General features: G+C 36.0%; 1 protein-coding gene across 6 annotated transcripts in view; it reads left to right on the top strand.

The window, feature by feature from the left end:
* The window catches only part of BBS9 (Bardet-Biedl syndrome 9), a 281,549-nt gene extending 265,884 nt beyond the window's left edge, over positions 1-15,665 (top strand). For 5 of the 6 annotated variants that reach the window (XM_088055904.1, XM_014248757.2, XM_014248755.2 and 2 more), the window contains one exon: positions 11,607-15,665. In XM_088055904.1, coding sequence (XP_087912030.1) covers positions 11,607-11,653 — 47 coding nt within the window. In that variant the 3' untranslated portion in view covers positions 11,654-15,665. The remainder of the gene's footprint in view (positions 1-11,606) is intronic. The other variant, XM_088055906.1, reaches the window with a different exon arrangement.
* Positions 15,666-16,670: the final 1,005 nt, after the last annotated feature.

The following is a 16,670-nucleotide window of genomic DNA, read 5'->3' as shown; positions in this document are numbered from 1 at the left end:
AATTTAGAAGGTAAAAAAGTATTAGAAGTATTTCTAAGGTGTCATTTAAAATAGTCTTGGCTTGAAAGGGAAGCAGTGTTGAAGCATATTTGAAGATTGGTATCTCAGTATGATCCAGTTTAGTCTTACAAATATTAAGTAATTTAGCTTATAATCCTATGTATGATGTTGATAAATATGAGAACAGTTGATTCTTTTTTAAATCTGTATGTAACTTGTTAAATGATTGGCCCTCCTTTTCCAAGCTACTGCACTGGAACTCAGGCTGGTAAAAGCTATGGAATCTTTCAGGCAAATACTTTTGCTGGTGGCATGATTTGATTTCTCCTCTGTGGGTGCAGAAGATATGGCTGCATTAAGCATATTCCTCCATGCCTAAAGGAACCATCTGTCTTGAGCTTCTAGGTAGTCCATACAGAAACCCATTAAATTTGGATTCTAATACCTGGACTTATTTCAACAATGCTGCAGTTTTATTGCCTTCTGAAAGGCATGGGAGAAGGGTAGGTGCTACTTTAAACCTGTTATTTAAAATATTGATCCATGTTGTAGTTCATATGTTTTACTGTTTTCATGTTCATCATCCATAGATTAAACTTGTAATGAGTGGTTTTCAGTTGTTCAGTCATGCATTTCTTCTGGCCTGTTTCATTCAGGTGATCATATCTTTGCATGTTTAGCTGAAAATACTGTGAGGATGATGTTTATTTTCCTGTTTAGTGTAATTTCATGGACTGCAGACCATGATTTCATGGATGAGAGACTGCAAAACATTCTCACCGTTCCAAGTAAGGATTGAACTAAAACTGGTCTATACCTTAACTTAGAGGTCCTTTCAAAACATTTCACATGTGAGATGTATTGCCCTTCTTCCAACAATATCCCAGATTGCAGCAACAAGACCTGTAAACTGCAAATGCACTGGAAGAGAAGCAATAGCATCTTGCTTGCTGTAAGATCCTAGCAGAACAGATAATGGGCAGGCACAGTAGGAATATGTCTACATTTTGATAAATCTTCATCTACTGTATTTGGATTTCACTTTTGCTATAACAAAATGTTCCTCAGTAACATTTCTCTCACTATAATTTTGCCGAAACTATCACCTTGAGAGGCTCCAATGGAGCTTTTTGGAGCTTTGTGAACTTTGATGTAAACCTCTCCTGCAGCGAGAGATCAGAACTGCCATGTGTAAAAGCAGATGCTCCTTTGAGAACACTTTCCTAGGAAACAGATGCTTTTCTGTCTCAAAAGTTTTAAACAAAATTGTATTGAGTTAAATGTAATATAGGACTTAGGCATTTCCTTGGGCGATGTCACCAGATTCTTTTTAGACTTATAACCTCCCACAAAAACCCCATATCAACATTACTTGCAGGTCATGGGCACAATAAAGTGAAAAAGATTTAAAAAAATAAAAAAAAAATGTTACTAAATGGATGTTGTTATCAGGGAAACCTGAATTTCATACTTCAAGAGAGATCATTGTTTGCATTAATTAATAATATTTAATTGGTAATGATATACTACTCATCAGAATAAAAAGAGAAAACTGGTTGACAAGTAAAGACTGTATACTATGAAAATTAGGCTTGACTGCAAGCATTTACATGTGTGAGAATTCCTACAGGACTCTTTAAGTTCAGTTGAATTACTTATGCATAAACCACAGTAAGTGTTTACAGTACCTGACCTTAAATCAAGGATTTTTTTTTTTTTAACTATCTGTGGTATAGCCTTTAACTATGTTGGGATTTGGCACTTTGTTTTAAAATGTGCCAAGCCACTGATGTTGTTTAAACTTCCTCCAGAGTTGGAAAGAACTGCACTGATTGATAAATTGAAACATTGCACAACAAAAGGTCTCCTTCTCCATGTACTTCCGTATATTTTCTGGATTTTTTTATCATATTAGATCTTTTGGGATTGTTTTTTGATTTAACATGTTTATCTTTGCTTTCTTAGCTTTTTTCAATAGGCACTTCCCCTGTTAATCAATAGTCAACGTTATATAATGTTATATAACCACCAGAATAAAATCTTGCTTCTCCTAGTGTCATTTGTGTCCAGTTCTATGGAAAGCCTGTGATCAAGGAGTTGTGTTGCATTGTAAATTCACATCATTTACCTGACATGAATTTATTTTCAGCAGCATCCTTGCAGAAAACTAATCTCAACATAACCTGCATTTGTTGTGGGAATCCCATAGCAGTGACATTGCCTGAAAATTTGTAATACTGAACTGGCTGTCTATAAAAGTTGAACATGTTTTCCCTAAAGTCACAAAAAATTATGAAAGCTATATTGGTTTCCTGCAATCTGACTGTACTTAGTTTTTATTGCTTCCTGAGCCCATGAGAAAATCCATAATACATTTAAAACTGTTACTTTCATCATTCCAAGCCTTAGATGCTGGTGCGTTGGCTTCTACTCTCTTTCTGGAGGTGATAAAAGGCTCAGACCCACAAAGTGCTGCCCTTCTAGTTCTGCTGATTGGTGTGAGGTTGGAGGGCACAGAAATTTCTAGTTGTTGCTCAGCTTTTAGCCATAAGGATCCTTAACTGGATCATCAAATTGGGGTAGTTTTGCAATTGGTTGTGAGTACTGAAATTCCCATTATAGTTACGATGGCCAAGATATGCATGGAAATATTCAGGGGTGTAGAGGGGGTAACTCTGATTTGTATGAAACAAGACTGTTAGCAGTGTGAAAATAGTGGATATGAGGAGGTCTTTAGTATGTTGAGGTATTAAGACAGTTGAGAATACATATTGGGTAAAAAATGCAAAGTGCTTTTATATGGGAGTTGGACTTGATGGACTTAATCCTTGTGGTTGCCTTCCAGCTTTGGTTGCCACTCAATCCCCCAAAAATCATCTCTTGCATTTGCAAATATATGATTTTATGAAAAGAGCCAATAGCATCAAAAAACCCCAAGAAAAAAAAACAAGAAAAAGCAGATTAAGCATGTTGGAGAGCAATAGAAAGGAGTTAAGTGTCCATTTATAAGGCATTTCATCTGTTACTTTAATGCAGGCTCTTTTTATTTTGTTCTTTTGTTTTTAAGACAGCTCTGAGACTTATCAAAAGACTGCATTGGAAAAAAACCTCCTGCAGCATTTTTCTCATATACTGTACCTTAAAAAGAATGTGTGAAATTCAAGATTGGAAAGTATTATACAAAAGTAGTTTCTCCTTTTTTTAAAATTTTTTAAATTTTTTTTTTATTAACACTTTTTTCCTCAAACCTACTTCTCTACCAAAGTTTTTTTTCCCACAAGACTCCAAAGGAAAAATGACATCAAATGGTAAAATCCTGTTGTATGTTATTTCCAGAAGGATCCATGGAAATCTTGAATATGATTTTATCATTTGCACTGTAATGTTCCATTTTAACAAGGAGCAACATACTGAAGAGTATTCAGTTGCTGAATACTTGATGGTAAGCAAAAGCTGATGTTTCTGTGAATATTACACAGCGCTTAGGAATTTGTAGCACCTCAGATCTGTTGTACAGTAATAGAAGTTAGAAATGGAAAACTCTTGTTATATCAGCTTGACCATCTCCCTGACCACCAGATTTTTGTCTTTGTTGTGGTACTAATTTGAAAATGTCATAAGCCACGTGGCTTCTACTACTTCCCCAGGGTGAATACATGGCATTAAAGCAGCCTTGAATATTCCTTTCCTTGACTTCATTTTCTTGATCCTCTTTCATATCTCTTTGTTTTACTAAACTATTCCTAGTGTTGCTTTGCCTTTAGCTATTTTGTTTCTCTCCCTCTCCTCTGTTTTCTACAAAATCACAATTATTAATGCTGTTCTTTTTGGAATTTCTTCTGTTTTGTTATATCTTTCTGGTACTGAGGAGCCATGGGCTTATGTATACTGTAGACTGTAATGGACACACTGGAAATCTCTACTGGAGAAACTGATGTTTGTGTACAAAGGTACTGAGTTGTTTTGTGGCCCTACAAGTTAAACTCATACAAGAAGCACAGCACAGGCCATAAATAGAAGTTTGTCTCAGACTCTTAACGAAAAAGTGAGGTTTTTTCCCCCCATAAACTTAGTAGACTTTTTATTCTATGTTTTACTGAAAGTGGTGTTGGATAAAACTGCCTGTATTTTGTATGCATGTATCATAGATAAGTTTGTATAAAGCTTCATTCTAACAATGATATAATGCATATTAAGAGAATAACTTCACTCTTTTGATTTAAGTTACAGGTACATACTAACAAGAGTAGAAGTCTGTGAATAACTGGTTGGTTTGGGTTTTTTTTTTTTTTTGAAGTTTCTGACTTAAAGAAAAAAAAAAATGGAAAATTTGTTCTTTTTAGGACAAGCTCAAATGATTTTTTTCAAGTTTCTTTTTTTTTCACCTCAAATGAAGTATTTCACTTAGACTTCATATCAACTGACTTATTTTTATATATTTTTTATATATATATATATATACATATATTTAGGGAAGTTTATTTGCAATGCTTCAATATGAAATGAAGATTCAAAAGATTTTTAAAATTTTTAAAATCCTGTAGATATTTAATGTTTAGCCAAATTGTTCTGATAAATTCAGCAGAAAATTAACCTATGCCTTATTTGAACTATATTTACAGATTTCAAACGAAAATAGTCTCAGTTGCAAAGTTTGCTCACTGTTAGCTCAAGTGACATTATGTAGATGAGGAATGTTTGAAGAGGGAGGTTGTAGGTCTTCAAGACATCAATTATGAGTTGCAGCCAACCTGTAGGAGTAGAAATTGACTGTAATATATATACATATATATATATATGGTATCTGTGAAGACTCTTAGATCTTCCTGCAGGCAGACACTGGCTGGTTGTTTCCAGGAGTAGCATTCACTGCTATTCATATGAAAATGGTGGAAAATCTTGCCCTAAAGCTAACCTACCCCTGGAGTTTTGCCTATCTGTCATGGTGATTGAAGATAAAGGATTTGTTAATAGTCAGCTGACTGGTCGTCTGTCTGGGAAGGCAACACAACAGCACAACGAATCAGGCAGGCAAAAGACTGATTGCTATGGCATTGCTTCTCCCCAGGAAAAAGCCAAGAGCTATGTCCACACAAAAAAGACTCTGGTTTTAATATATTATAGTCTGTTTAATCTCAAGGTACATGGTCCAAGTGTTTTGCTTTTTTTTTTTTTTCTGAAAGCAAATTCTTAAAGACCCAGCATTTCTGAAAAGCTTAATAGGTTTGCAGTGAATGGGAAGATAAAGGCATGATGAAGAATACATTGAAGCAAGGGCGTTTGTATGGCCATAATTACTTAAGTCTTAGACTTGTATTGTGCATATTTGGCTTAGAAGCCACTGAATCAGTTTACCACCCTGACAAAGGCAGATAGCTAATTAGAAAGAAGGGAGGTTTGGCTACTGAAAACCAAACTCCTTTGTTAGGATTTACTTCCTGGCAAGAAATATCAGTTCCAGCTGAAATGTGTCATTTGTGACTTCTTGAGATCATCTCTAAATGAAAACAATCACTTTTCAAAAAATTTGCAAGCTTTCTGAGAAAAATGTTCAGGATTTGGCAGGTGGTTGTGAGAAGCCAGATATTTGGAGAAAATGAGTATTTTTCATCCAAAATTTTGGCTTCATTGAAATTATGCTTCCTATAGTAATCATAATTGAAATAATTTTAGATAGGTAACTGTTTTAAACAGCTTGTCATCCTACAAGCATACTCACTTTGCTCTTTAATAATTTTCAGATTTTTTTGTTATTGTTCCTAAGTGGAACTTAAACCACTGTTATTAGAATGCTGTTTACAGAGCTCTACATTGCACCAAATTAACAAGCATCCCATTCATCTTGATCTGTTTAATATCTATATATGTAAGCTAGATTTGGTGGTTTGATAGCTCCTTGGTTCTTAGAGAATGTGTTTATTCCAACTGTGCATATATAGAGTGCATGTATGTATATATATGTGTGTGTGTGTATATATATATATATATTTGTATGTACAATTCAGTGTAACTGCGGTCATTAGAAGAAGCATCTGTGCACCTTGGGAAATTTTAGTGTTGCCACTGGATGTTTTTCCCAGTTTTCAAATTTGGTAATTTTATGTGAGAAACATTTCATATATCTTGGGCATTTTCCAAATATGAATCAGAAGAAAGACCTAGAGGAAGCATACTGAGGACTACTGAGGGCTAATGACTAGAGGCATGAATGCACAAGAACTTTGTAAGTTCTTTAAAACTTAATTAAAAAAACCCTACATGGACGCTTAGTAAATGTTGCCTTTGTCACTGTTACCTCCTTATTAACTCCATTGTGTTACACAGCTACTACATGTCACTATTAAGTCAGAATGACAAAAGGAAGACTTTGGCAAGGTTTTTGTGAGCTTTGTGGGAATAGACCCTCCTCCTTCCCCAAGGTCAGAGCTGCCCCTTCTACCCCTGCTATTTTGTGGCATTTAGAAACTTAGCAGTGGATACCTTCATGTAGGTTGGATTTGTCATGTTAGTCGCAGTTAGTGGGGGGCACATTTACAGGGATGGAAACGGTTGTTTCACATTATCCACCCTGTGATGTATATGGTCCCTTAGGACAAAGCAAAGTTCACTGAATGAAGCCCTTTCTCTCACTCACACTAAATGAAAAACAAATTTATTTGTTTTACACAATTCTTTAATAAATGAGTCAGCCATGCTTCCCATTCATTCAGTTACCACCACTCCACTTTCTGATACAAAAATCTGAGCATTTTTAAATTGTGTGTGCAGTGGTCAGTGACTCACTGGTGACTTGAGGAGGCAACACTGAGGCCCCTCTCAGCTTATTAGCCCATTAAATTGATACAGAATACCAATGAAGTCCAGGTTCTCCCATTTAAGCAGTATAGGAAAGTTTGTAGCTTGTTGATTTTGCAGTAATCCATTTTGCACTCCTACTAAACTGTGTCTGTTTGATAAGCAAGACTGGTGTTTTCCTCAACTTTTTGAAAAGCCCTTTGGATTGTGTTTACAGAATGAAGGTTAAATACTAAGAAAAAGGAAGTGGTATACGTTACCTCAAGCAGTTTTTAATGAAAAGAAAGTGATTAGTAATGAATAGATGGGCCTTCTTGAAAGAAGGATTATGATTTTTAGAAATATGGCTTAAAGGTGCTGAGAAAAATCTGTCATCTTTTGTTAACAAAAAAGCAAAAAGCTATTAACTTTGGTCATTTGGAACATTTAGTTTTGGATCCAAAATTTTATGAAAAACAGTTACTTTAAAACTGTAGTTTGTTCTAAAGCTGTCTTATGTCAGGTCTAGAAATAGCAATACTGACCATTAGGCCATGAGATGGGGTGGGTTTTTTTCCTCTTTTAGGTGGGAATAGCTGAAGAACAGGGTGCCTCCCTTTTCTAACTTAATCTGAACTCAAAATAACTTTTGTCTTGTTATAACAGCTCTTTTCTGAGTCACTGTATGAAAAAGAGACTGGAAGTATTGGATATTGTAGATCAAACACTTCAAAGCCAACTTTGACTTAGTTTTATGCATGCTTTAGAGTAGACTAATGTACAATAGTATCCAGGAAACTCGGCCAGTAATTCATAAGGGTCCAAAATGTTCTCCTCAGGATGAATCATAGCAGCATAAATGATAGGATTGGAGAAGATCCTTTAGGTCATCCACTTCGAAACCTGTGTATCTTCCTTTTCACTATCCCCACTAGGATTTCATCTGCCCTATCTCTGAAAACTTCCCATATCCCTGAGTCAGCCACCTCCCTGGGTAGTTTCTTCCATTGCCTAATTATTTAACCTGAACATCTTTAAACCTTACACCATCATGCTTAGTGTGAACAATTTATGACTACAGGAAATTATTCTTTCTCCTCCCTTCTGCCATCATGCTCAAATATCATCTCTCCCTTTAAATGTGTCATTGGTTTTTTTTTCCTTCTAGCTGTATGAATAATACAGGAAAGTTGGGGTTTTTCTGCTGTCTTTGGTGCTTCTGTCACTGTAACTGATTTTCTTTGAACTTTTGGTTTTCAAGCCTCAAAAGTACATTTTGATCTAGAAATGAACTTTCTGTGACTCAATGATATGTGCGTATTAAGTCATGCTTTTGAAGATGTAAATAAAATGACTAAAGTATTCTGTGTCTTTGTTTATAGAAGCTGCTTTCTTGAGGGTGCTAATTGACAAATACATGACATTTGAGAGATTTAAGTGACTTTTTTTGGTGTCAGATATCCTCAATCTCATGTTACTAATCAGGATATTAATATAATCATGTATTCTGGCTCTGATTTGAAAAATGAACTCCGAAAGCTCTTGGAGTTGCTTGGGGTTGCCTACTGCTGAGTTAAAATTTATCATGATCATTTCCACAAGCAGCTTCCCAGTTTGTCGCCATGTTAATAAACAGAGACATAAACCTTTCAATACACATTTCTCTAAGTGTTTGTGCTCGGAACCGGTGCTATTATGATAGGATTTTTGGATGCCCTATAAAACTAAACATTGAGAACTTCATAATGGAGGATATGAAGATGAAAGGAAACTTTTTATTCCTGATGAAATGCAGTAAAGATGCCTTAATCTTCAGAATTTATATTTATATCTTGTATTTTTTAGGATCTGCCTAAGCTTGTTAGAATATGCTAATGGGAAACTTCTCTGATGTTAATTATCTCATCTGCTATAATGTAGAATCTGCCAGTTAGATCAATGTGACACTTACATTGTTCTCCTAGATGACTAATAAAAGTTGCATGTTGGAAAAAATACAGGGTAGAGGTGAGAGGGATGATTATTGCAAGCTGTATTTTCCTGATTCTGCATTGCCTTCCATTTTGGAGTTGCACAATAAAAATAGCTGCAGTCTGTGCCTCACCTGTCAGCTCATCTCTCCCAGTTTACTCATGTAGTAGTTCTTTGATCCATGCAGAAGTATTCCAGGTTCCCTATAGCTGGAACCTACAGAGCTGTTGTGCAAACTTGTGTGAAACCAGGGTAAATTCTGCTCTGTGACTTCAGTTCTGCCAGCCAGTAATTACAGTAAATGTGTAGATTTAGTGGATCCACAGCTTTTCGTGAAAGTAACCATTCATGGTTCACTTTGGCATGGCAATTTGTAGAAATAGACACAAGTGTTATTTGTGAGAAGTTAATGTCAGGGAAGTAACAGATTTTGAAGGCAGTGTCTTGGGCACTATTTTTTGGCTCAAAGAATTTTTTTTATAAGTTTATAATTACACTTTAATTTTTAACAACCATGTTTTCAGCTTAACAAAGGAAAAAAAATGCATTATGATATTATTGACTTCTTATTGAGAGGTTTTCTTCCCTGCAGATTTTTTTGTAAACCTCCCTTCTTTAGTTTCTGTTTTGTTTTGCTTCTTAGGGGTGCTGTAGCCAGACACTCCTCAAATGTCAAGAGGCTGAGGCACTGTGCAGTGGCAGTGTCATGGCTTAAACGTGCAACACCAGTGTACAGTTGGTAAACTCTTGGTCTCTGGTAAATCTGCAGCCATTCTGTTTGGATACAAAGAGCTGACCCTAGTCATAACTCTTTTTTTCTCTTTCTCATTCAGATTATATGTGTGTCCAGCTTTTATAGGAGTGTGCAGCAGCCAGTTTCATAATTCTGGCACCATTTTCCTTGACTATGGGGAGAAAGCAAGATATTCTGTGGTATTTTTTTTTTATGCAGACCTCTAAAGAGCTCAGCAAAGCTATGTAGTCAGGAACAGTGTTAACTGCAGCTTTGCAGTGGTTTCTACACTGCATTGAGCTATGGCGTTTTACTGCCAGTGTATAACTTAGACATAGATACTTACTGAGGAAAGCCCTGCAGAAGTAGCACAGTGGAAAAAGTGGAAGTTTGTTATTTCCATGTTGCACTTCAAGCAATATTTCCTATCTTCTCTCATATTTGTTAATTTCTTAGTCCTAGAGCAATATTTCTTTATCCTCCCCAGCATTTGTAGCTCATCTTGGTTTCCTAAAATCCACAAGTTTCATTATCATGCTACCTACCTCCTTTCCCATGATCATTACTGAAACAAGATGGGACCTGCTGCTGGTCCCTTTGCATCCCAGCTGTGTGATGAGAGCTCTGAACAAAAGAATGGCCATTTGAGGGCTGACCTTTGGAAAACCAAGGCAGTTCTTAACATGGTGCTTTTAATTGTCCTTTAAAAAAATAGCAACTTCAATAAGGGGAATTTCTTAGGCCCTTGGGGCTTTGGGCTTCCAGCTGTTGCTGAAATTTTACTGCTTTAGTGTTTTGTATCTCAAGGCTTGAGATAACATTTGTTCAGTTTAGTACCATCACCCATGAAAACCACTGTAAATAGTAAAATACCTGAGCAACAAAAACATTGGAAGTGTAAAATAAAAGCTGGGAAATAAATGTAGATGATTTTGATCATGTGAAATTTCACAGATCTAAATGAAAGCCTATTGATTTAAGTTTGTAGGTTGTTGGGACTAAATTCTTTCTGGACATGATTGTGAAGGTAGTTAGGCTGACAGGACACTGGTGGCTTTGGTTTAGAACACTGGATGCTCAAATTTTATTCTGCTGACCTGCTGGATCATTTCATTGTGTGTTGGGGGATTTCGGCCATCTTCAGAGAAGAAGGGAAAAAACATATCAAAACAAATCTCAGTCAATCTCTGTGTTATTTTCTTATTACTCATATATAATTTGGAGATGGTGCCAGTTTATTTTGGATTGCTTAAATTAATTAGAAAAGGATTTAAGTTAAGTAATTTTCAGTCTAAACTAAGGGCGCATATGTAGGAAACTGCTGGGTGAAACAGCCACTTTTAATTTTAGCCATTCAAGTATGTGTGTACAAATTTGTGTGATTATCCACTGTTTTCCTTCTCCATAGATATTTGAAGCAACTTTTTATGAGTCTCTACACCCTTTGCAAATTCCATCAGGTTCATTATTGCAAAGATTATTATCCTATCCAAGACTGATTAATCTCCTGAACTAATATTTGAAAATGGGAAACTCATTCCCTTGGCTTAAGGCAGAAGTTATAATCAGTACAAGAGTCTGGCTATTTTCCTCTTGCCCAGACTGATAGTCATATATATATATGTGTGTGTATATATATGTGTGTGTATATATATATATATATATATACATATATATCTATATAAAAGTATATCCTTGTTAATGAGTGTGTGCACTCAATTTTCTATTGTTTTGCAACTTGTATTGTCCTTTTTTTGCCTAGAAAAAGGGACAGAATAAATGCAGGTAGATTGGAGTAACTGTGTCTCAGATCATATACATAGTTGTTCTCTGTCATTTATTTCTGATGAAAAAGTAGTCCATGGTTTTGTAGTTTGAACTGTTATCATCCATGATATGTATAGAAAAGCTGATGTGAAATTGCCTTTATTGCATTTTTTTTTTTTTATTTTCTGAACTTGAGTGCTTGCATTTGCAAGTTAAGCATTTTTATCCTAAGTGTTTTGCATGTAATAAATTGTTTCCTCCAGCTACAACCAAGGCTTTGACAAACTGATAAAATCAACAATATAGTGCATGTAGTTGCCAACTGCACTAAATTTTTAAGCATCTCCTTTTTGCTTTACAGGTCTGTCTGAGGATGCAGCAGAGGAAACAAAAAGCCACGAACTCTGACGACGACTCTCAGGAGAAATTTCTTTCTGATGCCAGATGAATTTATAATGCAGCAGTACCAATCCATTTTACTCTGTAGTGATTGCAGCTTCCAGAAGGAGAGGACTGTGCTAATTTATATAAAAACAAAAAAAGTTCCGCTCTAATAATTTGGTTGGTTCTCCTTGCCAACTGCTATCATCCCTTCTGTGAGCAAAGTTTAAGCACTTACCCAACTGTGGTAGCGGTGTTGTGTTGTGTTTTACGATATATCATCCCTTTCTAAGGATTCAGTTGATTGATCAAAGATTGTTTATACATAGTTAAAAGCAACCTTTGTTTCAGGATATATTTTGTCCTTTTAAAAAAGATATTCTGAACTGCACCTCCCTTTGAGATTATATTAACATTTGTTATATCACAGTTCTGACAAAAGATAACTATCTCGTTTCCTCCTGTACTAACATTCATGATTCCAGACAGCTGAATTCACCACCAGGAGAAAAACTGGTAATCCATCAACTCTTTCCCCCCTCCCTCTCATTGCTTATACAGACTCCTGCTCTCTAGAGATATAGAGTAAAATATGGTTACTGGACATAAAGGGCAAACCTTTTTGCTGTTAACTATGCCACTATGAATGGGAGTAAAGTTTACACTGTGAGTACCTTGAGCACAGCAACACATGGATCTTTTTATGGTTACCTGTGATTTCTGCTTTTCTTGTCAGTCTGCTCTAGCTATGGGTAAGATTTTCAAAAGTAACTACCAATTTTTGAGTGCCTTAACTTTTATTAATCCAGTTGGAGGGTGTTTTGAGTGTTGTGTATTTAGAAATTGTATTTTCTGAGTATTGCCATCTAAATGCTTTTGTATTTTGTCTAAATGCTGAGTATTGCCTTCTGAAAGTCAGGCCCCTGCAAGGTAGCTGAAATATAGCACCCAATAAGTGAGGCAAACTTTGAGAGGACCTTGGCCTGGAATTTGGAGAAGTCAGGCTAATGTCTGGATTTCTGTGAGTGAGTAGAGATATTACTAAAATACGCTTGGAACTGAAAACAACTGAGAACTGGATCAAGTGTATAAACGGGCATTTGAACAAGGCCTCTCCTGGCTGTTGCTACTTCATACCAAAATATAATTTGCAGTCTCTTGGAAGGCAGATACAAAATGCACTGATAGCCCCAGTTTAGTTCATGGTAGATGCAATTGCATGAGCCATCTCCACATCCCACATTGCTGTTGGTTTCCTCAACAGGGGTCCGCCAGCTCCTGTTCTAGCTGTAGTAAAGGCCCCTCCAACTCACTTCTGTGCTGTTTCAAAAGAGGTTATAACAGTTGCTGTGGTCAATGCTAGCTTGATCTATGGATAATAAGGAAACATTTTTCAGAATTTCTTAAGCCATCAACCTTCATCATCTCTGTGTCTATTTTCAACTTCTTTGCATCCACCCCTAAAACAAAAGCAGCTTTGCAGCACTTGTGCATCTGCTGCTTAACCCTCTGGCCCTACTCTGGCTCAGTACACGCTGTAACTGTTTCAAGAAGCCTTTTTCAACATGTTAGCTATTAAGTAGCTCAGTAGCCAAGGAACTGGGTAAAGCCTCTGATACCTCTAGGGCTGAAGTGGGCTGTAACTCCCAACAAAAATCACTGTTTCCCAGGAGACCTCAGATTTATCTACAAGTTGTGGGGGCAGAAATCTTATTTCTTTCCCAGAAAGGAAAAAACCCTTCTTGTTATGGAGTGATTCTGCTCTCTGAGTTTTCTTCACTCTAATCCCTCCCCTGTGGTTTTTGTCAGGAGGGTGGTATCCTACCCATTGTCAAGGTACCCTGCTGCGCTGTGAAAATTACACAATAAAATAATCTCCTGTAGTCTCTGTACACACCTCAGTGACCAAAGAAAGTCCATGGAGAACTAATCAATTACTGTAGCTATTAGGCTTAAACGTTAACTATAGATCTCAAATCTTCTTTTGTCGTCTTGTCAGTGGCTACTAGGGAATCTAGAAAAATCAAGCACAGTTACTAGAGAAAGCCCATACCATAATGGTGTAGAGTCCTGGACCAAAGAATCCTAAATTATAGGCATATAATATAGCTGGAAAGTACACTGCTATGAGACTTCTGTGAAATATATTACTCTGTCATGATTCCCATTACTGAATGTGATCCCAGTGCTCAGAGCTGCCTGGTTTCATTGGGACTTCAGGGTAAATGACAAGTAGGCACTCAGGTCAATTATATCATCCACTCTTATTTAAGTTATTTTCTGTCATTTTAAGAGGTAATGCTCTGAAGCACTCTTATTTGCCTTTTCTGCTCCATGCTTTGCAAAATAAGGTCTCATGAGAATAGTTTCACAAAAAGGAGAAAATATGCTGGTAATAAAGAGGAGGGGGGAAAGGAAGAAAAAGCTAGAAGTGTCTATAGTAGTAAAATATGACCTCTTTGTGCTAAATTGCAGTATTTGATAGTATCATCAAGATTTAAAAGTTGCATTGAATAAAAATTACTTACTTTCCCCCAATGCCAAATAGTCCATCTAATTCAGAGGAAGGAAGTAATTGAAATGTAGTCATTTATGCAGCAGCCTAAGAGGAAATATTGTAAAGTAATTCTTAGCAGTTCTCAAATGTAGTTTGAATTTTTAAGAAAGTTCTTTTTTGGCTGGAAAAAGATCAGGCCAATTACAGGAAGCTTGGAAGCTAGAGAAGTGAAAGGAAACCTTACTAGTTTGGGGGAACCATATGTTTGGTTCTCATCAGTAATGTTTCTGAGACTGAAAGAGGCACTGGTGGCCAGTCAAACTGTTCTGAATGGGATTTTAGAGTAATGCCTGCTCTTCTGGTCAGCTGAAATAGGCAGCCTATCTGCATATTTAGCTATTTGAATAGGATTTTATATGGTTAAGCCATTCAAAGATTAAAATTAATTTTAAATGGCAATTTTATTGGAAATAAATCTAAAAGGAATTTTGTGATATTTTGAAAATAATGTTGTGAGTCATGGCATCCTTATTATCTAGAACTTTGAAATACATTTTCTAAAATAAGTCCTAACATAAAGCATATATTTTTCTGTTAAGCAGGTAAATACTTCTAAAGTTTTAAAGTTTACTTTCAAAAGGTTCTTGTCCAACGACTTTTCTTTAATTTTGTTTTCCTGCCATTGCATTTTAGAAAAACAGATTAAAACAATTACTACTCTGATGACCAAAATCTGGAGGTCTGGACACTGCTCATCTTTTGGGCTTTGTACACAATGCTGAGTTCAAACTAAGACTGTGGTTTCCAGCCCCAGATTCATTCTTCTGTCCAACTATTATTCAACTGTGACACAGAAAAACAACATTTTTCTACTTTCAAGGGGTTGGGTTTTGCTTTATAATGTCTTGTTATTTTCTCTTTTCCAGCATTTACTGTACAGAGAAAATTAGAGATAAGTTTCAATATTCTTGTATTGCTTATAAAGAATAATTTACTGCCATAAACTGAAATTTGTTGAGCAGAGATTGTATTTCTATGTGAAGTTCTTCCAGCACTGGAAAAAAATTTAAAAAAATTTACAGGATATGCATCATATTGAATAAATATCTTTCCTTCTTATCAGAATCTTCTGTTTATAAATAATCTATTAAAAAAGCCAAACTGGTGCAAAAGTACTGTAAAATATGACATACTCCTGAAACCAGGCTTCTGTATCACTTCCTCATTTGAAATTAACCCTGAGCTTCCCACAGCTTTGTTTGCTGTCACCCCTTCACATTTTGTTGCTTTCTTCATTTACTTCTTTATAGCATGAGGTTGCTCTGGTATTTATGTGGTATCTTCATGTGTTGTTTGCAGGTGACTTAGCTTCTTTGCAGCTCAAAGGTAAAGTTTGCACAGCATTATGCTGCTTCATGAGCCTTGATCTTGTTGAGGGCACATGCCCACAGGGCCAGGCTTATAATTAACAAAATTCATCCAAGCTGGAAGAGTTTATGAATGCGTTATTTCAATGAGAATTTATCCTAATACTCTAGGTAGACCAAGTTCAACACGAGTTTGTTATTTATATAAACACTGAAAAAATTTGCTTTCGAGTCTTGAACTTCCTCTCTATTTTTTTGTCCCCTGTCTTGTAAATTCTTATAATAGTCAATAGTATCAGGAATGGTTATTTCTATCCTCCTTTGCAAGACAGCTGGTTGTTTGCTGCATAGAAGCTGCTAACCTGGGGGAGTGTGCTTTTTCCAGGAGACCACCAGATCACAGCAGAGGTACTTTGCACTTTTATTTGAATTAAGTGTATGGCAAGTGCTGTAGTTAATTATGGTATGGAAGCATAACCCAGCTAATTAAATTGACCTGGTCTTCTCTGACAACATATCCTGACTGCTCTATCTTTGCATCTGCCATATCAAGGAGTATGAATAAATAGGTTTAAATAAGTATAATTTTTTTTTTTTAAATACTGTGGTATTTTTCAAAAGTTTCATGTTGTTGGAATCAGGAAAGGGAATAAAATACCTACTTATTTTCATGTGCAGTTATTGTAGGTTGATGGGTTTTTTTGCATGATTTGCTACATGCTTGGATTTGCTATGTCTGTAAGAGGCATTCATGCTTGCAGATGAACCTGCTGTATTGAAAATTTTAGTTTCTGTTCTTGTCCTTTAAGCGAAAGGATTGAGCAAAGTCCTGGTTATGTATCAGGTGAAAAATCATGAAAGTAAGCAGAAGCCCTGGAAGAGATCCCCACCCTCAGGCTACACCATATAAATTGATGTTAACTCTGATGGGAGTGTTTTCCATTTGATATAGCGTCAACATATTGTATTGTTCATTTGTTTGCTAGCACCACTGCAACACCACACTGTCATCATAAAAAATGTTCCTTTGGGTAATTATTTTTTGCAAAACCAGTTAATGCTCTAGACCAATGTGATAGCAGTGTTTGATAAGATATTTTCATTTGTCTTTATAAGCAGAATAGAGGCTTGGAGTACTTCCTAAGTGGGAATGATCAGTACCAATCATAGCTCACCCTCC

The sequence above is a fragment of the Pseudopodoces humilis genome, chromosome 1, assembly GCF_049639895.1.
Source record: "Pseudopodoces humilis isolate 2021_Gansu_Grassland_sample_001 chromosome 1, ASM4963989v1, whole genome shotgun sequence".
Taxonomy (NCBI): Eukaryota; Metazoa; Chordata; class Aves; order Passeriformes; family Paridae; genus Pseudopodoces; species Pseudopodoces humilis.
The sequence above is the reverse complement of the archived record's forward strand: the minus strand, read 5'-3'. Positions and strand labels throughout refer to the sequence as shown.